Genomic DNA, 22351 nt, shown 5'->3' on the forward strand with positions numbered 1-22351 from the left:
GTCCGGCGAGCTGACGAAGGTATTACTTGAAAAACGAGAAATTCCTGCGAATAAATCTCCGCCGCGAATCAACATTTCATTCACGACATATTTTTGCAGATAAAATACTCATATTCTCTCTCTTCGGCGCTCTGGCGTGCATTCTATGACCATCACTTTCTTGTCATATTACAAATAGTTCTTTACACATTTCAGAGACGCGGTCGTTTGAATTGATTTCAGGCTGCGCTGAATCGCAATCATCTTAGGCTTCACATTCAAAATCATGCCCAAGATCGCATTTCTTTGCTGATCTCTGGAAGATTGATTGCGTAACTGGAGAGGAGCGAAATGTATGACTTTCGACCTTAGAATTCCCTTAGAAGACAGTCGTTTTCGATAGAATATGTCAAGAGAATATTACGTCTCGCATCTTGACATGAATAAGAGAGACAAACTCACGTTATTCTCAGTACAACTCGTCATGTGAAATCTATTTCTGCAGTCACCGCAGAATTAAATCCTAAATGACGTCAGAATGACTGAATAACTAAGTGCACTTGAGCTTACAATCACGTGAGAAAAGCGTGAGTATTTACCTCTTGGAGCTGTTTTCGCCAAAGCCATAAAACTGTCGCTGTTCCAGAAACATTCCTGCTATCATAACACATTCAGACATCAAAGATTCGATTCTCAGTTTATTCAAATGCCCAAATGTCACACACAACACCTAGGCGAAATATGCCTAATCTAGATTTGGGCTCCTCTTGAAAGCGCTCAGCAAAGTGGGCACATAAAATAAATTATTATTTGCCGAATCATTCATAAATAACAGATAATAGCGTTTGACTTTATCACAGAAAACCAGTTAATTCCATAAACAAATAGACTGATGATATTGAGGTATTAGGTAACATCATCGCGAAAATAAGCTTGTTTAAATTGAAGAACACTTCGCATCGCATCAGTTGACATTCCGTCGTTGAGTGTGCAAGACTGCGTGCAGTTCTAAAGTGTTCTGTATTGTTCTGTTGGTTGTTTTGATTTGACGACACGTCTCCGCATTGTGAGAATGGTTGGAAAGGATTTCAGCGAGCAAGAAGGATTCCGCACGGCGGCAATCCACACCGGGCACACTCCGAAATCCCTCGGAGATCCTGTAATTCCGCCTATCGTGAACTCGACAATCTATAGATATGACGCTATCCACAATGATAAGGTATATTTCACAATATGACTTTGATCATGACTTTGACCTTCTCGAGATCAGCTGAATTATTGCTCTGTTATTCTAAGGATTTCGAGTACACGCGTGTGGGAAATCCTACGAGGACTGCATTGGAACAGTGCTTGGCCACTCTGGACGATGGCAAGTACGCTCTGACCTTTTCGTCAGGCCAAGGCGCCACGACGTCTATCACGCACCTGATGAGCCCGCACGATCACATCCTCGTGTCTCGGGACTTGTACACCGGCACGGAAGGACTGATGTCCTCGCTGGGCGCTCAGAAGCGCGTCGACGTTGAGTTCTTCAACGCTGTTGATCTCGAGGAGCTGAAGCGTCTCCTGAAGCCCAGCACAAGAATGGTGTGGCTGGAAAGCCCCACGAATCCTCACCTGGTCGTTGTTGACATCAGAGCTATTTCAGACATCGCTCATAATTACAACAAGAATGTGAGTATTTAGAGGCGGCAATAGATCTATTGATAAGTCACTCGTGATTGCTCTATCGCCGCAGATAATCGTTGTTGTGGACAATTCTTTCTTGTCTTCGTACTTTCAACGACCGCTCAATTTCGGCGCTGACATCTCAATGTACTCTCTGACGAAATTCATGAATGGCCACTCGGATGTCCTCATGGGCGCAGCAGTGACAAACTGCCAGGACATTTATGAGCGCCTGAAGCGCGTACAAGTCGGCCTGGGAATAGTGCCGAGTCCCTTCGATTGCTTCCTGATGCACCGCAGCCTTAAGACGCTGGGCGTGCGGATGGAGAAACACCACGAGAACTCCCTGGCTGTGGCGAAGTTCCTGCAGAAGCACCCAAAGATTGAGAAAGTCCTCCATCCGGCACTGCCCGACAATCCGCGCTACAGCCTGACATTGAGGCAAACGTACGGCCACAGCGGAATAATGGCCTTCTACTTGAGAGGTGGTATTGACGAAGTCAAGAAATTTGCAAGCAAATTGAAATATATTACAATCGCCAAATCGCTCGGAGGCGTCGAGTCCACCATTGTCTTCCCGTAAGTTCTATGTGCGCACACAGTACATAAGCTCAATGGGTAGCTCCAAATGCACTTTCCTTTGGGGATTTTATCTTGTGCTCACCACAAACTTTTCATCATCTCCACAGGCACATTATGATGTACGAGCGATTCAGCGAGGAGGAGAAGATCAATATGGGCATCTCGGTGAATTTTGCCCGCATGTCCATCGGCATTGAAGATCACAACGTTCTAATCAACGATCTAGATCAGGCCCTCAATTCACTTCCTGCAAGCCCTGTCAGCAAGTTGTAAAAGCGTCAAGTTCTCTACCACATCAAATGTGCCTTTATTCCCCAAAAAGAAAGAATATTGTTGAGCTTGCAGTGCAGCAACAATAAAATAAAGACGAATGTTCGCAATTACATAAAGACTGTGTACATAATTGTAGCATAAGAAAACGATGCCTTGCTAATCTGAAAGGATAAATTTCTCTCACTTCAAGTTCTGCATCTACTAAAGAGACTCACCTCGACAAAAGTGAAGATTGAAATGCTTCCAAATCCAAAGGTTTCAATCTTGATCGGCATTCGAAATCCATGCATAAGTAAGGCAATAATTTTCTGTTGCTTAACGCTTCGTTCGTACCATTTAGTCGTGTACAAAGTATGCTCCAAAGTCTCAGAATTGTTCTGAAGTATTTGACCAAAATAACAGAGGATGAACAGTTTTGAGGCCATCATTAGACACCCCAACAAAGGCACAAATTTTGACGTATTCCCAAAATAGACAATAGTTATAAGTGAACAAGAATACACGACGAGGACGGAAAGCTTCATGAAATACACGTGCCACAGTGACAAAGTCAAAATTCGGGCTTTTGCGTAGAAATTTCGGTGAATTTCATAGAGCTTTCCCAAAGTAAAAGAGTTCTCTTCATCGTCCAGATGACAAATTAGTGCTAGAATGCTTCGCATTTCTGCGTTGCAGTATGAAATGGCGATTAGAATGATTGCACTGCAGCCCATGGACATGTTGAATTGAGTAAAGTGCATCATATACTGAATAATAAGATTGCAAAGATAGGATAAGACGCGATTCTGAGAAATTCCCGGAATATAGAAAAACATTGGAAGATTGTTTTCCGATGCATAGATGTCAAATAATGTGATGAGAAATCCACCTATGTTGATACCGATCAAGAAAATCCTGGAAAATCAATTTGATGAAATTTTAATAGATTTGATTAATCAATATTAACTCACTTTGCAAGCAAGAAGGCCATTTTCACGTTCAGTGAGTAAAACTTCATCCTCATGGCGTAAATGATGTCCTTCGATTCTGAATTCGCAACCGTATTGAAAAGCAGCAAAATTTGTTCAATATTTCCCGTGTTGAAAACGTGAAGTGCAAAATGCAAGGCGATACATTCAATACAACCAAAAATGAAGATAGGCGTGAAGTTTAAATCGAAAATATTTGACATGTTCTTCATTTGCGCGAAAAAATGGCAAAGCAAGTAGAATAGACAAAATCCCATTAGAATTGGGAAAGCCATTAACTTGATCACATTTAGTCCTTTCCTGTTCGGCAGTAAGTCCAAACGATAGCCGCTGAAGAAGAGACGGTAAATCACTTTTACTCCATTATGATATTCAGCTAACTTGTCCATGATTTAGAAAAGACTGCTGGAAAGTGTCTCTAGAGTGACTGTTTCTTGTTGTGTTTATAAATACTTGTCGCGCTTGTCGCTTATAAAGAATTTATACAAAAATTAAATATTTATGCTTCTTTAAGTATTGAATAAAGTATTATTTTGTGGTGATGAAGCTCGGTCAGCAAGTTGTAAAAGCGTCAAGTTCTCTATCACATCAAATGTGCCTTTATTGCCCAAAAAGAAAGAATATCGTTGAGCTTGCAGTGCAGCAACAATAAAGACGAATGTTCGCAATTACATAAAGACTGTGTATATTATTGTAGCATAAGAAAACGATGCCTTGCTAATCTGAAAGGATAAATTTCTGTCACTTCAAGCTCTGCATCTATTAAAGAGACTCACCTCGACAAAAGTGAAGATTGAAATGCTTCCAAATCCAAAGGTTTCAATCTTGATCGGCATTCGAAATCCATGCATAAGTAAGGCAATAATTTTCTGTTGCTTAACGCTTCGTTCGTACCATTTAGTCGTGTACAAAGTATGCTCCAAAGTCTCAGAATTGTTCTGAAGTATTTGACCAAAATAACAGAGGATGAACAGTTTTGAGGCCATCATTAGACACCCCAACAAAGGCACATGAATCGCCGCATTTCCAGAATAGATAATAGTTAGAATTATACAAGAATACACGACGAGGACGGAGAGCTTCAAGAAATACACGTGGTACAATGAATGGGTCAAAATTCGGGCTTTTGCGTAGAAATTTCGGTGAATTTCATAGAGCTTTCTCAAATTGAAAGAGTTCTCTTCATCGTCCAGATGACAAATTAGTGCTTGAATGCTTCGCATTTCTGCGTTACAGTATGTAATCGCGATTAGAATGATTGCACTGCAGCCCATGGACATGTTGAATTGAGTAAAGTGCATCACATACTGAATAATAAGATTGCAAAGATAGGATAAGACGCGGTTCTGAGAAATTCCCGGAATATAGAAGAACATTGGCATACTGTTCTCCGATACATAGATGTCAAATACTGTGATTAGAAATCCACCTATGTTGATACCGATCAAGAAAATCCTGGAAAATCAATTTGATGAAATTTTAATAAATTTGATTAATCAAAATTAACTCACTTTGCAAGCAAGAACGCCATTTTCACGTTCACTGAGTAGAACTTCATCCTCATGTCGTAAATGATGTCCTTCGATTCTGAATTCGCAACAGCGTCGAAAAGCTGCAAAATTTGTTCAATATTTCCCGTGTTGAAAACATGAAGAGCAAAATGCAAGGCGATGCATTCAATGCAACCAAAAATAAAGATAGGTGTGAAAGCAAAATCGAAAATAGTTGACATGTTCTTCATTTGAGCGAAAAAATGGCAAAGCAAGTAGAATAGACAAAATCCCATTAGAATTGGGAAAGCCATTAATTTGAGCACATTTAGTCCTTTCCAGTTCGGCAGTAAGTCCAAACGATAGCCGCTGAAGAAGAGACGGTAAATCACTTTTACTCCATTATGATATTCAGCTAACTTGTCCATGACTTCTAAAAGACTGGCGGAAAGTGTCTGGAGTGGCGGTTGCTTGTTGTGTTTATAAATACTTGTCGCTTATGCAGAATTTATACAAAAATTAAATATTTATGCTTCTTTAAGTATTGAATAGAGTGATAATTTGAGGTGAATTTGAGAATTTCTTGCACGCTGATGACGAAATGCACTTTTAATTATTCACAAACTCCGATAAATTGTCTTTAAGATTGTCGAATTGCTGTTCTCTTTCAGTAATGGCTCAATTAGTTTATATTTTATTAAACCAGCAGCGACAATTTAACACGTGTGCAGTTAAGTAATTAACTTTCTTATTGATTTTCATTGTGTTACTCCACATAATGCATGCATTTTATAGTATTCTATGCAACTATACAAGGACACAGTTTACTAAATCATTCAAAGAATCATGATAAATGTCGATCTACTGGACTATTCGCTTTTTTATGGTAGATTTTTAGAATTTCCCATTAAATTTGAGTCATTTCGAAGATTTTAAACAATAGTAAGATTGCAATTTTGATCAGATTGCATTCGGAAGTCTCAAGATTTCATTCTTCTTGAGCAAAATTTCAACTGTCTGCGAATGATGGCAAAGAAATGTGGCTGCGAAGAGAGAACTCGGAGGCTTTGTCACAGATGTAATTTATGCAAAGCAAAGATGATTGATCAGATTAGAATTCAGTGGTAGAATCGATAGAATTGAGTTGAAATATTGGCAAGCAGAAGTGGCTGAATTCAGTGGCAAAATGGGGCGAATTGCGCTCATCTGCAAAGCTCGCCATGCAAAAGTACATAAGGAAAACGATTACGTGAGCCATAAATAATGGCCTTTCGTCTCACTTCTGAGATGGCAAATTAAAAAGGTTTGCAGTCAATGGACAGGATCTAGGTTGATCGAGATAACACTCAGTCCAGATGCCTTTTCATCTCAAATGACGAATGGTCTCTCGGCGTTATCAAATCGAAATCTGCACTCTTTCAGCCGTTCAGGTGACCACACAATTGCTCTTTCAACTGTGACATTGATTTGTATGGCGCGCTCTTGCCTCGTTCGCAAGCCACGCGATTTCAGGCAAAATCTATGAATTCTGATTCTGTATCAATTTCCAGACAGTTCGTTAATTAAGCAAATAGGGAGAGACTTTTTCCCACTGCCATTAATGCTCTCTTTGATCCAATTTAAAAACGTGATTTAACAATAAATGCCCTGAAATCACGTTTACCCATTTCTCTTTCTCGGCGCGTCATAAAGCCGAACAGTATCTTGATTCATGGTTGATTGTCTAACACGATATGAAGGGAAAAAAAATTCACACTGAACAGCTCTAATTAACAATCGACTTTTCAGTGCAGCCATTGAAGGTATTCTGCTGAACTTCTGGAAAAGAAAATTTTCACCTCTGTACTTGTTCGTAACATGAGTACACATTTATGTACGTACATATGTAAATGTTTCTTCTATTATTTAATTTCTTCAGGCGTTGCGCGTCTCACAAATGTGAAAACACACAATTGAATATCTAGACTTACAGATTGAATTGTGCAAAAAATGGCGAACCTTTTATAACATCCAACACCTGCCGAGATAATGCATCCAAACAATATCTATGCCATAAAGCGGCATGAGAAGGTGGAAATGGAGAGAAAGAGAGAGAGTATTATGGCCACATATCCAAGTCACTCTTTGTAATAATAAGGTTCATTTTGGGCCTATTTTACGCGATGATTATCTTCTCCTTCACTTTCAATTCATTTCCATCCAATTCAAGCGTATCAAGACCGCATCATTTCTCCACACACAATTGTAAATAAGCTTTTGATTGAGATGTTGAGCTTCTCATCTATCTGTGCTCTCTATAACATAAAATGCCACAGATTTAATCGCATTGTTTATTATAAACCCAAAGATAAAACGTTCGAATACAAAATAGGAGAAAATTCACCTTAGATTTCTGAGCAAAAACTGACTATTTTGACTTATATTGATCGAATTCACGAAGATTCAGCATCGAAATTGGACAACTTGAGATGTTGCATGATGTTTCGAGCTGAAAATGGAGGAAAATCATTAAAATTTGTCCACAAATCAAGTGAAAATTCGTAGTTTTACCTTCGAAATAACCCGTATCGAATGGATTGTCTGGCTTTGGCACAAACGGAGCCTCTGCAGATTGAATGTCACACCACTTGATGTCCTGGAAGAAGACCATGAGCTGCACCTGACCCGCCGACGGTCTCTCTTTAGGCTCCATCGTGAGGAGCGCCTCGACGGCCTGCACAGATTCTGGCGACAGCGCCTCCTCGTCTTCCGGCCACTCGATGTTGCGCGTGAGGATGTTCTGGAACACTTTCTGCGGCGTCTCGTCGTTGAACGGCGGAATGCCAGTGAGGAACTCATAGAGACACACGCCCAGCGCCCACCAATCCACCGCCGGTCCGTGGCCCTGCGACAGCAGCAGTTCCGGCGCCAGATAGTCCGGCGTGCCCAGGATCCGCTCGTCTGTCATGCCGACGCCTCTGCGCACGGACTTCGGCGTCCTATACGGTGTCTGCACAGTCTTGGGCGTCTTCTGCACAACTTCGCGTGATATTGGCGACATTGCGGGCTCGTCGTGCATCTTGAGAACCCTCATCGGCAATCTGTCGCTCATGGAAGTGCTCTTCTTGTGCATTTCCCCCGAAGCAGGCAGCATAAATCTCGTGCTCTTGATCTTGTGCAGCAATCCACCGTCGCGACGAGGCATTTTCTGCGAAGACACCGGCGTGGACACGAGAACGTTGCCCAGATTTGCGTTTATTGGCAACTCATCGTCAGAAAGAGATCTGAAATGTGTTTATTTCAGTGGGAAATTCGGAGAAATAATCAAATGAGATTAAACACTCGAGAAAAAGGTCAAACTATTTTACCCAAGACACATCTCTTAACTTAAGAGGTACTCACATTGGATTCAGGACACTCTTTGCAGGCGATTTCTCCTTCTTTTTCTTCGGCGTGCTGCTGCCCAAATCAATCGTGTCGATTTCCTGTGTGAGTCCCGTGCTTGATTGTCCCTCATTTGGTATAAAATCCACATTTCGTTTTCTCTTGAAGCTCCTGAAAAAGCAGAATTATCACGTAAACTTCTAAGGAAAATACAACGAATCGTGAATTTACCTTCTGAAATTTGGATGCTTGAAGTCTCTTGAGATATTCGAGACTGGCGAATCGACGTCGCTGCCGACATAACTTCTGGAATAGTCGGATGTCACGTCTTCCTTCACCTTTGGTCGATTCTCCTCATTGGCAACGCCCGAGAAATCGCTTTTCCGACTGGATATGCCCGAATCCTCGCAGTCTTTCAGGCGCGACACGTTCAGTGAATTCTTGTACTTCTTATCGTACACGCTGCTCAGCATGTTGTGCAGTTCTTTCTTGCAATCTCTGGACGCCGACGCGCCCCTGAGGGCTCTTCGCTTGAGCCGCAGCGATAGGCTACTCTCCTTCCGGTTGCCACTGCCGATGCTGGAGTTGCAAGTGTAGTAGGAAGAATGGGAGTCGGCGTTGATGCTGTTCACGGCGCTCACGACGATGTTGGGATCGATGTTCTCGGTGGAGAAGAACGGCGACACGCCGGACATGCGACTGTCGTTGGCCTCGTTGTTGGACGAGATGGAAGTGTCCAGAATCGTGTCTCCACTCTGGTGGTTGTTGATGATGTCCATGAATGTGGACACCGGCAGAGTCTCCTTCTCCGCGAGCTCAGCCTTCTTCTCCACGGATCCAAAGGAGAGGTGCGTTGTGAGTGACAGCAGCTGTCCGGGTGTGCGTGCATTGAGATTCGGCGAGCAGTTTATCAAGTCTGACATCTCCAAATCCCTGCACAGTTCGATCTTGCTCAGGCCGAAGTCCGTGAGCTTCAAGTGTCCGGAAGCGGCGATCAGCATGTTGTCTGGCTTTATGTCGCGATGAACGATACCGTGGCTGTGCAGATACTGCAGGGCAAGAGCCACTTCCGCGGCGTAGAATCGGGCGGTGGTCTCGTCGAAGAAGCCGTACATGGCCAGGAGAGACTTGAGATCGCCGCCGACCATGTATTCCATCACCAAGTAGACGAACGACGTCGTCTGCAGCGAGTAGAAGAGATTCACGCAGAAAGGACTGCGGGACAGCGCCAGGGCGTTCCTCTCCGTGATCACCTGCGACACCATGTTCTTGTTGATCATCTCGGACTTCCGCATCACCTTCACGGCATACAATCGCTCCTTGTTGTCCTTCTTGTAGCCCAGGAACACCTTCCCGAAAGCCCCGCGGCTGATGGGCTTGATTATGCAGAAGTCCTTTATCGTGGGCGCCTTGGGGCTCTCAGGCCTCGTGGTGAACTTGCTGATTGACCGGAAAACTGTGTCCGAGTCCTGGAAGACGTCCTTCTTCGGCGTGCAATGATCCATCGCGCGTGGCGACACAAAACAGCAATGCTGAGGGTATTTACACAAAATCCACTATCAATTCATGATCTCTGCATCATATTCACATCGTACTTACAGAAATTTCGATGGGAAATTGAGAAAATTCGTTACTTTTAGACGGAAAACACTTTTCTGGCCGGTTATCAAACTTCGATTTGACACTCTAAATAATTGTGAAGTTTGCAGCAAATGACTTTGAAATTTGTCCGTTACCGAGCGTTTGCATTTGCATGCAAGTAATTTTGAAAGACGAGTTCCACAAATTGAAGGCGATAACGAAAAGGAAAGCCAGAGGATTCTATCAAGAAAATTTATTTCTATAATATTCTCATCTACTTTCATCATTAGTAGAGTCAATCAAAAATGTATTTCAAGCGCAGCATTATCGGAAATTTGCATAAAATGTGCAGCATTTATTAGCTTCTAAGGAAAGCTTACAATTCTATAAAAACACAATTTGAGTGATTATTTGGTAGATTTTATGGAGTAATTTTGAAAAATAAGAGTTTATTGACTTTGTTTTAGGGGCAAAAAGAAGCTTAGAGTGTGTTTTCTGTTGGTCTTTTCATAATTATTACAATTTCTTATTAAACTTTTATTTAATAAATATTCATAAGTTTTTTCTCCTTACAAAAGTACATACAGAGCTACACTATGATTTTTTCTCTTCTCTATTTTCACCCTCTGACGAAAAGAAGCATATTACAATTTATAATTAAGGGTGATTCTTGCGTGTGCAAACAACATTGCAATTAATTTATTGAAAGGAATTACAGAGAAGAAGAATTTCTTCGTTTTTTACTAAATTCTATACTTCATTTTCATGAGAGAAAGTGATTACTGAAATAATTTGTATTTTCATAATAACACGGTTGAACTTTAGAAAATAAATTCCTCTTTGATTCCTTCGACTTCTCGCCAGTCATTAAATAATTTCTCCTTGTAAAGTCACAACAAGATGAACATCAATGCAAAGTTCCCTCTTTCTAAACACCTTTCAGCACGAAAGCCCCACAAAAGTGCAATCAAAATATCACCCACTAATTATTAACGTGAATTACACAGGAAGGAAAAAATTTTACAATGAAACTTATACTATTTTCTACATGTTTTTTCTTTTCTCTTTGTCACTCCTTTTCCCTCAAAGGTTAAGGCAATTGTGGTGCAATTAATCTACGCACTAGTTTGTATAATATTCATTCTTTGTATTGCTTGATACTCTGTGCGGATATGTATATATTTGTGGTTATTTGTTGCCGATGTGGTTGGTTATCTTATTACTGAAGAGGCTTTCTGGCCATGAGAGATCCAATTACTAATGATATCAGTGGCACGATGACTCCTGCAAAGATGGTGATGGCTCCTGGAACAGTAACAATTAGGGAAATATATTAGCATGTTGATTTTTTGGGGCTTCTGCGAAAACATTCTGCCATTGGAACACTTTTTGACATTCTTTAGAAAGGATATTTGCGTCGATTTTCGCAGGATTAATATAGGAAAACAGGAAATTTTTGTAGATGCGATACGAAAGAATATTGGAGGGTCAGAAAAAGAGAAATCTTATTGTAAAATTTTTAATTGCTTTGGGGAGGATATGAATTGGCTGAGGACCAAATGAATGGATTTTTCAAGGGATTTAACAATTTCGTGTGCCTTGGCAATTCCATGTTTAGACAGTTTCACAAAGAAAATCAAGTAAATTCACAGCTTTAGTTCCGGAACAGACAGATAATGGGTGGATGGAGAACAGACGGAAGATCCTGCGGCAAATTGAGCATTGTCTTGATGGTTTTAATGTCCTAATTGTTGCCGTCGGCGGTGAATCTTCGCCCTTAGCAACTGAATGGCCTGGAAAGGTGCCATGGATTGGGTAAGCGTCTCTAAAATAAGTATTTAATCACGAATTCTTACATTTAAAGGGAACATTTTCCATCTTTAATGTTGATTTAACTTTTCGTAGAGAATTAAGGATGTTTGGATTAAAAATGTGTACAAAAAGTGTTCCTTCATTGTATAAATCAGTTGACAATGGCACTTTGAGGACGGCAATTAGGATTGTCCGCACAGTGTCACAGAATAGGATCAAAATGTATGTAAATACTTTACCGCTGCAATTATTATTCCGCGGGCTCTCTGAGTAGCCGGCGTCTTCGTCGCATAGGCACACTTTTTGCTGGTCACCGGCGCTGGTGGGCACTTTGGAGCCCAAAGCTGTGGTTTTGGTGGAGTTCTCCACGGCGCAGAGCATGCCTTCGTCGCACTGGTTGGTGTCTGCACACATGTGCCTCAGGCCTGGACAAAGAGAGGAAAGGCAGGGCGTTGAGCAAGGAAAACAGTAGTTGTGCATTTTTTAATTGCTCGCGCCAACGGTGGAAAAGTGAGAAAGAAAGAGAGGAAATTGAATTTACATGGCGTCGTTGCATTTAATTTGCATGTAATTATGTCCTAAGCACACCAGTCCGCGGACGCTGGCCAGAGAAAGGGTCTCGCGAGTAATTATATCAACGATGAAATATACAAGGATGGCTTGTGCGGTTGGAGAAGTGGAGGAAAAGGCGATATATGGCCCCAATTCCACTTAAAGGTGAAACTCCTTCCTCACGCGAGAAACCTTTCTCCCATTAGCGAATAGATTTCGATTACGAAATAGCACAAAGTGGGTTACTGGACGTAATGATATAATTCACATTTGCCAACCCTTTTCGCGGGCGAGGAGGAATTCCACGTCCAATATCAGGGTTGGGCTCGTGTGCAGTTCTCTTCCTCTTCTGCACGGCCAGCATTGGGTGCGAATGCAGTGATTTGTGGGTTAAGGACAAAGTCAATGACAGAGCACCAGAGACATGGAAATGCATGTGAAAGTATAGTAAATCATGGGGCGAAGAGAGAGGTATCGGTGGTATTTAGATGTTTGGTTTCCCACATGTTCAACAACATCCTTCCACCTTTGCATGGGGCTGTGTGGATTACAAATTAAGAAATTTTACATTTATAAATTATGTATTCAATTTCGGGCGTTTTGTTCTGACCATGATTTACAAGAAAACTCGCCATTCATTTGCATGCCACGCCGAAGAGCACATGAGAGTGCCTTCCACATATTGAAAACCATCCCCATCGCGAGCTCCCTTGATTGATGGGCGCCGATTGCGATCGCCCACGTGGATTTTTAAGTGGTGCAGCACGAGAATGCTTGAATGATAAATGCTCACCTTTGAATTTAGCTTGGCAGAAGCCGTTGACGGGCGCGGTGTAGTCGCCGCAGAGGCATCTGAAGCGATCGTCGTAGTAATCCTTAACGCAACTCGTGTTCGTCAGGACGGAACAGTCTGGGTGAGTTTTGCATTCTTTCGCTCTCACTGTTGGGGAGAAAGACGGAAATCTTTACACTCATGCTGATCTTTGTAATTTCATGACAGGATTTTGAACATTTTAACTACTCTAAAAGGTTATTTTCAAGGGTTTTTCTTCCGATTCACAAAACATTTCTTAGAATTACAAGAATTGTTCACTGAAAGCAAAGAAGGAAATTTGGAAGAAAGATACGAAAACAAAATGTGAACCCTTTTTTAAATTTAAGCAATTAACTTTTTTGTGCAAAACTTTTCGTCTGTGGTCAACATTTCTATAAAAAGATCCTTAAAATTATGTTTACAAATTACTTATGGCATAGTAAAGAAATTATTGTTTTTCCTAATTATTTCCTTCCAACAAAAGACTATAATGAGAAACATGCCGTTTCAAATATTGGATTTTTATGTCTCTAGGCATAAAACAATCCTAATTAGAGTGAAAGTATTTTCAAGCCGAATTTTTTTTTTATATGTTTCTGCATACTGTCGAATACAAGAAAGTTTCTCGTGCAAATCATATCGATTTGCATTTCTGAGACAGAAAGGTGCAAATAAAATCAAATAACGTCTCTCGAAGAGCATTTTCTTTTGCATTATGAGCAGAGCAAGACAATAATTTATTGCTAAACATATTCCAAATTGGCACGGCGTTCGTTTCAATGGCAACGCCAAAGCAAAGAACTTGGATTCTTTCTTCTTTTTTTTCGCTAATAAAGTGTTCAATAATAATGTCGACCACCCTGCGAAGTGCTTCACCCTTCGCGCCCTCTTCTCGTGGCGGTTCAACAGTATGAATTCATATCGAGATTAAGTGATTACAGCCCTTTCTGGAATATAATTTCACTCCGAAATTAATAATCGCGATTCGCAAGCGAAACATTACGTAAGAATGAGCGGTTATTATTTTTAACTTGCCACCGCAAATGTAAGTGCTCGGATTTCTGTTATCTTGGAAGATGTAATGATTGTATATTTTACCATAAATTGAGGATCTAAATATAGGCATATGAAATTGCGCTGGCAGCGAAGGAAAGTTGTGGCTTTGAGACGCAAGGCTGAATAATGTGTGTAATATGATTTGGACCCTTTTATAGTGTACTTCAAGGATTTCTTCATAAAATATCATACCTGGTGGCGGCGTTGGTGGTTGTGGAATATTCTGGTTTTGATTTGGTTTACCGAATGTCGTTAATGCTGTGGAACTCACGCCTGAAACATGCAATATGAGAGGTAAAGAAAACCACTCACAATTCATTTCATGAAGGGATTTTGAGTGAATTTACCAAACAGAACAATAAAAACGGCGAAAATCATCGTCAAACTGCCACATTGTGTGAATCTCTTCAACGGCTTATGCATTTTGAGATTGTCTCTTCAATTCCACACCGCAAATTTACTAGCAAACAGTTCTTATCTCTCTTCACAAACTTCCCGAATCACTTGAAATTCACACGCTTTACAGTTGTTGATATGTCACATTCGCACGAAGTTGCTGGTCATGAAGGAAATCCTGAAGTTTCTCTCTAATGTAGCGAATTACAAATCTTAACGGTCTCATCAAATTCCACCACCGACTTCTTTGACAATACTAAGTCGTATATTTCTTCACAATTTGTCTCTGAATAACTCAACACAGAATTTATTGTGGGCAAGAAACTTGCAGAGGCTATTGATTGTGTGCGAAGAGCAGTTTATAGTCCAACTCTTCTGAATGATTTCACGAAGAAAAGTGAAGGTAATCGCAATTTTCCTCAAGTGAAATTTTCCTTACAAAGAAATTTCAGTTGCGCATGCGAATTCGCCAGAAAATTTAACATAAAAAAGCACTAAACTTATACACCCCTTCTTTTGCTATGGTGGATTGTAAATAAAACGCAAAATATAAGTGAAATTATATACAATAATACTATACGCAAAGAAGTCTGGAAGGAAAATCTCATACACACACACAAGCTTGTGTGGATTCATCAAGAAGAATAAAAAGCATTGGATTAAATATATGCACACCACACTTCACACATAATGTACTCTCATATATTGTAAGCTGAGGTAAAAGTTATCCGGAATCATGTTCTCGACGACGAAATTCAAGAATTGCGTGTCGAGAGAATTTCTTCTTCGGAATCACAAAGGTTTGGGTAATGCTTGAAAGCGCTAAATGATATTTTTTCACATCAATATGTACATACATAGCGCGTCTACACATTTTCCAACTGGGCATTTTCTCATATTTGACTTTTTCAGGGAATCACAAACACAATGAAAATAATTGATTTGCTTTCACATGCACAGAAGCTAATATGCTAAACTTCAGCTCTACACTGAGATTTGTGTGTAATTTTATGAGAAGTGCTAAAATGATATTTGCCATCACGCTACGCTTCTGATTACGTCAATTTGTGCTCATCACTCTGGCATATAAGAACCGTGACGTTTCTACACAATATCATTATAGTGCCATATTTTCATTTTCAAATTGACTGTAAATAGGAAAATTGCGCGTAGTTTGCATACTCATTGAGAAAATCTAACGTCGCTTTCCACTGAAATCGGCAGGTGAAGGAAGAAAAACCGCACCCAGAATATAAGAATGCTCGAGTAGAAATTTTTCTTATCAAAAACATTAGCATTTAACAGTAATTAATTTCTATAAAATTTCTCCGATGATGGAACACAAAGGCAATAAATTTCGTAGTGAGGTGAATAATTTCTCTGCGGGCAGAAAAAAAAACGTGGACATCACGAGAGGGTTCAAAGGAAAACTTCTTGCGTTAGCAGTCCTTAATGTTTACGAGTATATAAGTGGAATAATAATTTCTTAATTGGATAAATGCGTGCAAAATTACATACATATTCTCCCGCTCGTACACCCAGTGCCATAGTGAGAAAGAGTTAATTTAGGCTCGTGGACTTTGAGACTCAATAAAATAACCACGAAAAAATAATTACAGAGGGAAAGAAGTGGAATAAAATGTATCTGACTTTGCAAGACACTCGCGATGTGAATGTGCTCTTTATTGCCAATTATAAGTTATTAATCGATAAACGTACGTTTATCACTCGTGGAGAATTTCCATTGCCACTGCTGGTTTCCGTCGAAAGGACTTTCAGAAGGGTTTTACGCTTAACTGTGTGTGAAACTCTTCCGTGCCTATTTGTCTATTTGCACCTCCAAACCGCTTTGAGATTTTTCTGCTTGATAACAAAATAGCCTCAATCTATCAAGAAGTTAAATATAGGCTTATATCTGGTCACCATCTCTTCTATTATATATTTGCTTCATTTGCTTATACTTTGCTTATTTTCTTAGATGGCGCGTTGTCAAATCCAATCGTCTCCACTAATTATTACTTCATGACGTCACTCTAAGCCATCAATCTTCCAAAAAAAGGGGAATAAAATGTTGGTTTGCCTTTGTGTTTCTGCTGTAGGTAATTAAAACGGCTTTTGGATAGCATATAACAACGTGTTATTACGTATGAAATAATCGATTTTCCCTCTATGACGAAAGACAGCCTAACGCAAGGGAAAATTGCTTGCTTACGTATTGAAAGTCTCAGAGAAAATCAACACTACATTGCAGATTTTGCATGCTATTGTAGTTCATCAGCACTTAATATCTTAAAAGCATATCAATCATAATTTCTCTTAATAGTCTGCGTCTATCCTTATAAAGTTTATATTTATAGTACACTTTTAAAATCCTGGGTTTCTTTTCAAGTTTTGTTTGCGGTGAAGAATCGTGATTAGATGTAAAGAAATGCAATTTTTATGCTTATTTTGAACTTTGCGTTCTTTGCGAAGTTATTTTATCTTAAATTAGAAATACGAATGCAAAGGTTTTCTTATGAACTTTTCTGCGAACAAACATCAAATAATAGATTATAAATCAGAGATTACTTAGAAAATAGTTTCTTTTTTTAAAATATTTATCGTTTCAGACGCAATTCACTATTTTTCAATGAAAAGGAACTAAATCTTTGATAAGAATCGTAAGAGAAGAACAAAGAGCTTAAAAGCTATCATACATTTTGACCTCTAACCTCCTTTTCCTACCCTTTATCTGTGCCATATCTCTTGAGATGGCAAAGTGTTTCACTCAGTGGAAGAAGAAGGAATTGAGATCAGCGTGCCGCGAAGTATTTTACCCTCAATATTACGCCTTTCCTGACCTTTTTCGGAATAGAATTGATAAACCAAATATATATTCATGTAAAAAAGAATTGCCTTTTCTATACATACTTCTTTCTTTCACTGTTTTTTCTCTGTTTCCGTCCTTCGAATACGGAAAGAGAAACAGAATTTTGCGTGACCGAACGGAGGGAGCATGTTTTTAGAAAGCTTTACTGTGGTAACCACAAATTATATGTCCTATGGGAATAAAGAGTGATTTCTTTGAATATTAATTGAATCCTCATGCCAAAGCCAACGAGCCCACGATGAGGCGAAAGATGAACAAAGCTCGAGTGTGGATTTTATGTGGAGGGTTGAACAAAGGCACAAAAGGGTGGAATATTGGATATCCGCAGTGATAAATGAAATATTACGCATTTGCAGAATTGATTTTATTATAATTTCTAATTGTTGTATTTATTTACACATGGAGAACTCCTTCAAGCGCACATGATTTCTGCTTTGATTTAGTAATAAGCCTCCTTAATTGCAGCACTAGTGACTAGAATAGCGGCGGTTATAAGTAGCATTGTAATAACTTTTAGGGGACTTGGACGACCGGAAGAATCTGCAGGAGAAAAGTTCACAAAATTACTGTATGCGCAATTTTTAAAGGTTAAATCAATAAAGAAAAAAAAGTAATAATAGTTTCCAGCTGATGTGGGTTGTTTTTCGTGAATTTATGTTATTGCACTGTGTTTTTTTTTATTTCCTGCATTTTTTCCGCTCTCTTTCCCCAGCAACAGTATGTAATTTAGTTGCAGGAGCGAAGAGAAAAATAATATGCATGACTCATTAGGAATGTATTTTGGTGATATGAATTTCCAAGTGAACTACTCATAAGCATAGGAATGTGAAGTAGTTGGAAACTCACTTTTGCCCGTGGATTTCACACACTTGATTCTGGTGCTGTCTGGATAATAGCCATACTGACATTGGCAAACATTGTTTCTGCACTCCACTTGAGTCGAATTATCTATCACGAAGCATTCGCTGGATTTTGTGCATGACTCCTCAAGAACTGCAACAAGTCAAACATTAGACGCGCGTCGCGGAGTGACGGAAAAGTCTGCAATTACCCTTCTTCTCGTGGCACTTTCCGTCCTTGTGGTGGTGCTTCTCCTCATCGCACGCACACTCGCCGTCGATGCACTGCCCGAGGGTGCCCAGGAGCGGCTGGCACTGCTCGGACTCCACGCACTCGTCCCCGTACTTGCTGGCGTTGGGCAGACATTCGGTGTTGGCCGTGTGCGTGAAGCCCTCCTTGCAGCGGCACACCTTCTGGTCCATCTGCGCCGTCTCATCCTCCTTGTCCGCACTGTCAGTCATGCACTCCGTGTTGTCCACGGCACAGTCTTCGTTGCTTTCGCACGAGCCCGTGATCGCGGGCTTGCACTGCTCGTCCACTTCTATGTAGCTGTCGTCGCATGCGCACGTGTTGTCGGGCTGGCAGGCCGTTTTGCTCACGGAGCAGTCTTCCTTCTTCTCGCAGAACTCACCTAGACCCTTGCGCATCTCGCAGATCTGGCTCTCGGTGTCCTGGATCTTATAGGGATGGCAGATGCAGGACGGGATCAGCACGCCAGAGCTGCACATGCCCAGGAATGGAGAGCACTGACTGTGCGTGACACATGAGTATTGCAATCCCAAAACATCTGAGGAGCAAAAGCAAAGCCATTAGTCACACTGTCGTTAGGCAATGATTGTGGAACTCACTTCGGACACAAGTTCTCAAGTTTGGACGGTAGAAGGAATCGTATTCGCAAACGCACTTGTTGTTTCTCAAAACAGTGCCACATTGTTCTTCGCTTTGTGCTTCTTCGCCCAATTCTGTAGATAGAAGAGATAATTAATATTTCATCTTCCTGTGGAGATTTCCAGAGATTAAACATAGAAATTGAGGATGAAAAGAAGTCTGAGAGGCGTGGCATGCAAATGGGCGGAGCTTTAATTTTCTCACAAAATTATCTTCCGAAAGGTCTAATATGATTTTGCAAAAATAGAACAATTTTGAAAATGTATGTCACAGTCTGTCCAGAACATATTCACCTTTAAATGTTCTATACTTCATCATAAAATATTAATGAAAACTGCATATTGGAAATATTAATGAGGATTCGTAGAAAGCAATTTTCCAACTTACCGGCCATGCAAATTCCATTCAAAGGATAATACCCAGCCTTGCAGTGACAGCGATCCTTTCTGCACGTGGAATACGCCAATCCGGCGCAAGGTTCTCCGTTATTCACGCACGAATCGCCGACTTGGGGGAGGAAAAAGGGGAGAAATTGAGTCTCAATAGCCAGACAAATACTCACATTTGCATACATTGCACGCCTTCGTCCTTGGTGTCGTCCCTCAGCCGTCGCTCGGAGTTGGAAGTGGTGTCATCGGTCAGGAGGCTCTTCGACTCGGTGGGTGAATCCGTGAAGTCCGTTTGCACGCCGGCCTCCGTCCTGTCGTCCGGGCTCTTCTCGCTGCACTCTCGCGCCACACACTCATGATCGCCGCCCTGGCAATCGGCGTTAATGATACAACTATCGCCAACATCTATCAATTTGAAAATAAATCATGCACACCGTCTGCGTGAGTATCAATTATCGGGCTCACTCATGGATATCCGTCGACAAATATTTTCCCCGCGATGATAGAATCCGTCTGCACACTGACATGTGCCCGCCTTGCAAGCCACTGATTCTCGATCAAAGCCAAAATCACAGTCCAAATCCTGAAAATAGAGCGCCAAGGAAATTATGTGCTTAAATATTTACAATTTCATGCTCAATGAATCCATTTTTGGGTGGGCGGGGAGGATTTTTTTACGTGATTTAAAGAAAAAAAAACAACTGTAATGAAATTTTCCTTACCTCTTGACATTCATTGAACAATGGAAGCAACTTTCTACAACGACCGCGGACGTAGGTTCGCATCTCGAGTTCATCCCCGTCGCACGTGCAAACACCATTTTGGCAAGAAGCTCCCGTCAGCATATGAGAGCACTGGACGGCTTCCTCACAGGATTCGTCGATGTAGGACTCTGCAAGAGGACGATCTCGTCACTTATTTTCGTTGCAGGTGCGAATTTGGACTCAGCATTACCTCTCAAACATCTGGTGACGGCCGCATTAAAGGTGTATCCAGCTTCGCACTCGCAATTTCCTTGAGATGAGCAGTAAGTATCATTCACGAGATCCGTGCAGTCTATATCCTGCTCGCAGGGCCAATAAATCCCACTGGAATCTGTGCAGAAATGAAGTGAAAAGTTTGTGAATAACGCAAGAAATTGCCAAGAGCGAGGAGGAATCTTGCTAAAACTGCCCCACATTCGAACACACACTTGTGTTATGATTACTCCAACAGACCGAATGTCCTTCATATATTCGTTAGTGCTGTAAGAATTTTCCCTCTTCACAAATCCACATAAGTCATGAATAAAAGAGCGCTTCACAAAACACTCCCTTTCCTTTCTTTTTCCACCACAAATTTCCACATAATCTCCTTTGTGTGTTCAATCGGTTGAACTTCCTTCACTTCTTCACCCGCAACTGACTTCTTATCCGGATTTTTCACATTATAATTCATCAACTATTGAACTTTTACCTTTTATGTGACCGAGAAATATTGCTATTGCTACCAAGCATGTTAATTCCAATTTCATTGTTGCACTGAAACTGCAATTTTTTATTGTGGAGGTGATATATATGAAATGAAGCACTGTGAGTATTATTTTAGCACTGTCACACAGCGTTTGCCACGGCAAATGAATGTTCTGTGAGCATGAAATATCTCGGATGGCCACAAATGTGATGTCTACAAAGTGCCTTTCAAACAAATTTACGGCTCAACTTGTCATTGTGATTCCTCAGGAGAAAAGAAGGCAAAGAAGCCAGAATGCCTGCTTAAATCTATTGATTTTGGCTGCATGAATTTTAAATGTGGAAGATGGTGAAAAAAGAAGAGTGCTTTTGGCACAATAAAACCACCAAGATATCCAATACTCTTTCCTTATTGAACACTCTTCGCATAAATAATTTGCAACGAGAGCGCGACAGTTGATAAGACACAAATTGATACAACACCTGTCCAACGGTATATGCCACTTATAGATTATTTAAGATTTTGATGAATTCTCCAATACTGACTCTGATAAGCTATTGGCCGATATTCGGTGAATCACTCAACTTTCGACACTTGATCATCGGCACAGGTGGCCTCAAGATTGCCCACTTCATTTCACTGGCAATCGCGGAGTTTATTTGGGGTGCGAATTGGCACAGTGATGAGTCGTATCACGAAAATGATTACCTTCTGTTACTCCTCAGTTATGATTTCCACCACATTTCCTGTGAAACTGAGGAACACACGGAGAACCTTGGTATTTCCCGTGGCCTGGAAACCATGTGACTCACTGGTGGCGACCAGTAGAGATACATAGATACTTGCTATCGGGGAAATCCGGGGAAAATCGGTCATATTCACCTGTAAATTTTTAAACAGGACTGTCCTCACACGGGCTCACAACGGCAGGGTGAATCGCGACGGTCGCGCAAGTGGAAAAACACCCGCTCGTGGAGGAAAATCCATCAAACCTCCGTGCCGTGTCACCCTTTTGCGCGACGAATAGTGGACTTCTCAATTATTCACGCGCTACACGAATCGTTGTACGACGCTATTGCTCTAAATAGAGACATATTGACGCTTTTTCGCGCCAATAATGGCATTGTTGTCGTCACACAGGGAGAAATCCACCCAAACAACCCAGTTGTCGTGAGATTTAATGTTCACTGGGAAGTGCAATTTCATTCTGAGCGGAAATAGCAATTAGATGAAATATCACTTTTTCTGGTTCTTTGACTACTGCGTCACAATCTCGAAGGAAACGGATTGTGAGTGCGTCACCGTAAATCCGAAATCAGTTGGATTGAATTGAATTTCTTTACGCAGGAATTGGTTAGAAATGCGCTGCAAATCCCTTG

General features: G+C 40.9%; 4 protein-coding genes across 5 annotated transcripts; 1 reads left to right on the forward strand and 3 right to left on the reverse strand.

Annotated features, from left to right (window-relative positions):
* Positions 1-946: 946 nt before the first annotated feature.
* Positions 947-2618, forward strand: LOC132257467 (putative cystathionine gamma-lyase 2). The gene is made up of 4 exons (XM_059754377.1): positions 947-1198; positions 1276-1653; positions 1718-2226; positions 2337-2618. Exons 1-4 carry the CDS (start codon positions 1052-1054, stop codon positions 2500-2502), a joined length of 1200 nt encoding a protein of 399 aa, XP_059610360.1. The 5' UTR covers positions 947-1051; the 3' UTR covers positions 2503-2618.
* A 4733-nt stretch (positions 2619-7351) lies between these two features.
* LOC132258489 (serine/threonine-protein kinase greatwall) lies at positions 7352-9828 on the reverse strand. The gene is made up of 4 exons (XM_059755820.1): positions 8555-9828; positions 8342-8494; positions 7511-8223; positions 7352-7448 (listed from the first exon to the last, which is right to left on the reverse strand). Exons 1-4 carry the CDS (start codon positions 9826-9828, stop codon positions 7393-7395), a joined length of 2196 nt encoding a protein of 731 aa, XP_059611803.1. The 3' UTR covers positions 7352-7392.
* A 400-nt stretch (positions 9829-10228) lies between these two features.
* Positions 10229-14933, reverse strand: LOC132257497 (uncharacterized). The gene is made up of 5 exons (XM_059754430.1): positions 14486-14933; positions 14331-14411; positions 13062-13208; positions 11956-12141; positions 10229-11209 (listed from the first exon to the last, which is right to left on the reverse strand). Exons 1-5 carry the CDS (start codon positions 14559-14561, stop codon positions 11124-11126), a joined length of 576 nt encoding a protein of 191 aa, XP_059610413.1. The 5' UTR covers positions 14562-14933; the 3' UTR covers positions 10229-11123.
* A 2819-nt stretch (positions 14934-17752) lies between these two features.
* Positions 17753-21777, reverse strand: LOC132257531 (rh5-interacting protein-like). 2 transcript variants are annotated; one of them, XM_059754485.1, is made up of 10 exons: positions 21681-21777; positions 20475-20615; positions 20243-20412; positions 19986-20103; positions 19704-19925; positions 19519-19638; positions 19092-19205; positions 18455-19030; positions 18250-18396; positions 17753-17943 (listed from the first exon to the last, which is right to left on the reverse strand). In XM_059754485.1, exons 3-10 carry the CDS (start codon positions 20363-20365, stop codon positions 17843-17845), a joined length of 1521 nt encoding a protein of 506 aa, XP_059610468.1. In that variant the 5' UTR covers positions 20366-20412; positions 20475-20615; positions 21681-21777; the 3' UTR covers positions 17753-17842. The 2 variants fall into 2 exon arrangements, with proteins under 2 accessions (XP_059610468.1, XP_059610467.1); XM_059754484.1 differs by lacking the exon at positions 21681-21777 and adding an exon at positions 20976-21431.
* Positions 21778-22351: the final 574 nt, after the last annotated feature.

The sequence above is a fragment of the Phlebotomus argentipes genome, unplaced genomic scaffold, assembly GCF_947086385.1.
Source record: "Phlebotomus argentipes unplaced genomic scaffold, Phlebotomus argentipes genome assembly scaffold_4, whole genome shotgun sequence".
Taxonomy (NCBI): Eukaryota; Metazoa; Arthropoda; class Insecta; order Diptera; family Psychodidae; genus Phlebotomus; species Phlebotomus argentipes.

Bases quoted from the DNA above. Each gene is read 5' to 3' on its own strand.
- LOC132257531 (XM_059754484.1), bottom strand. From the start codon at position 21,033: ATGAAATTGGAATTAACATGCTTGGTAGCAATAGCAATATTTCTCGGT. The intron at 20,616-20,975 runs GTAAAAGTTCAA...ATTTCTGCACAG, and splicing joins ATTTCTCGGTCACATAAAAG to ATTCCAGTGGGATTTATTGG. The intron at 19,639-19,703 runs GTATGCAAATGT...TCCTCCCCCAAG, and splicing joins CAAGGACGAAGGCGTGCAAT to TCGGCGATTCGTGCGTGAAT.
- LOC132257497 (XM_059754430.1), bottom strand. From the start codon at position 14,561: ATGCATAAGCCGTTGAAGAGATTCACACAATGTGGCAGTTTGACGATG. The intron at 12,142-13,061 runs GTGAGCATTTAT...CTCTTTGTCCAG, and splicing joins CTGCCAAGCTAAATTCAAAG to GCCTGAGGCACATGTGTGCA. The intron at 11,210-11,955 runs GTAAAGTATTTA...TTACTGTTCCAG, and splicing joins GCGGAATAATAATTGCAGCG to GAGCCATCACCATCTTTGCA.
- LOC132258489 (XM_059755820.1), bottom strand. From the start codon at position 9,828: ATGGATCATTGCACGCCGAAGAAGGACGTCTTCCAGGACTCGGACACA. The intron at 8,495-8,554 runs GTAAATTCACGA...CTGCTTTTTCAG, and splicing joins AAGCATCCAAATTTCAGAAG to GAGCTTCAAGAGAAAACGAA. The intron at 8,224-8,341 runs GTGAGTACCTCT...AACACATTTCAG, and splicing joins AAGAGTGTCCTGAATCCAAT to ATCTCTTTCTGACGATGAGT.
- LOC132257467 (XM_059754377.1), top strand. From the start codon at position 1,052: ATGGTTGGAAAGGATTTCAGCGAGCAAGAAGGATTCCGCACGGCGGCA. The intron at 1,199-1,275 runs GTATATTTCACA...TGTTATTCTAAG, and splicing joins ACGCTATCCACAATGATAAG to GATTTCGAGTACACGCGTGT. The intron at 2,227-2,336 runs GTAAGTTCTATG...TCATCTCCACAG, and splicing joins GAGTCCACCATTGTCTTCCC to GCACATTATGATGTACGAGC.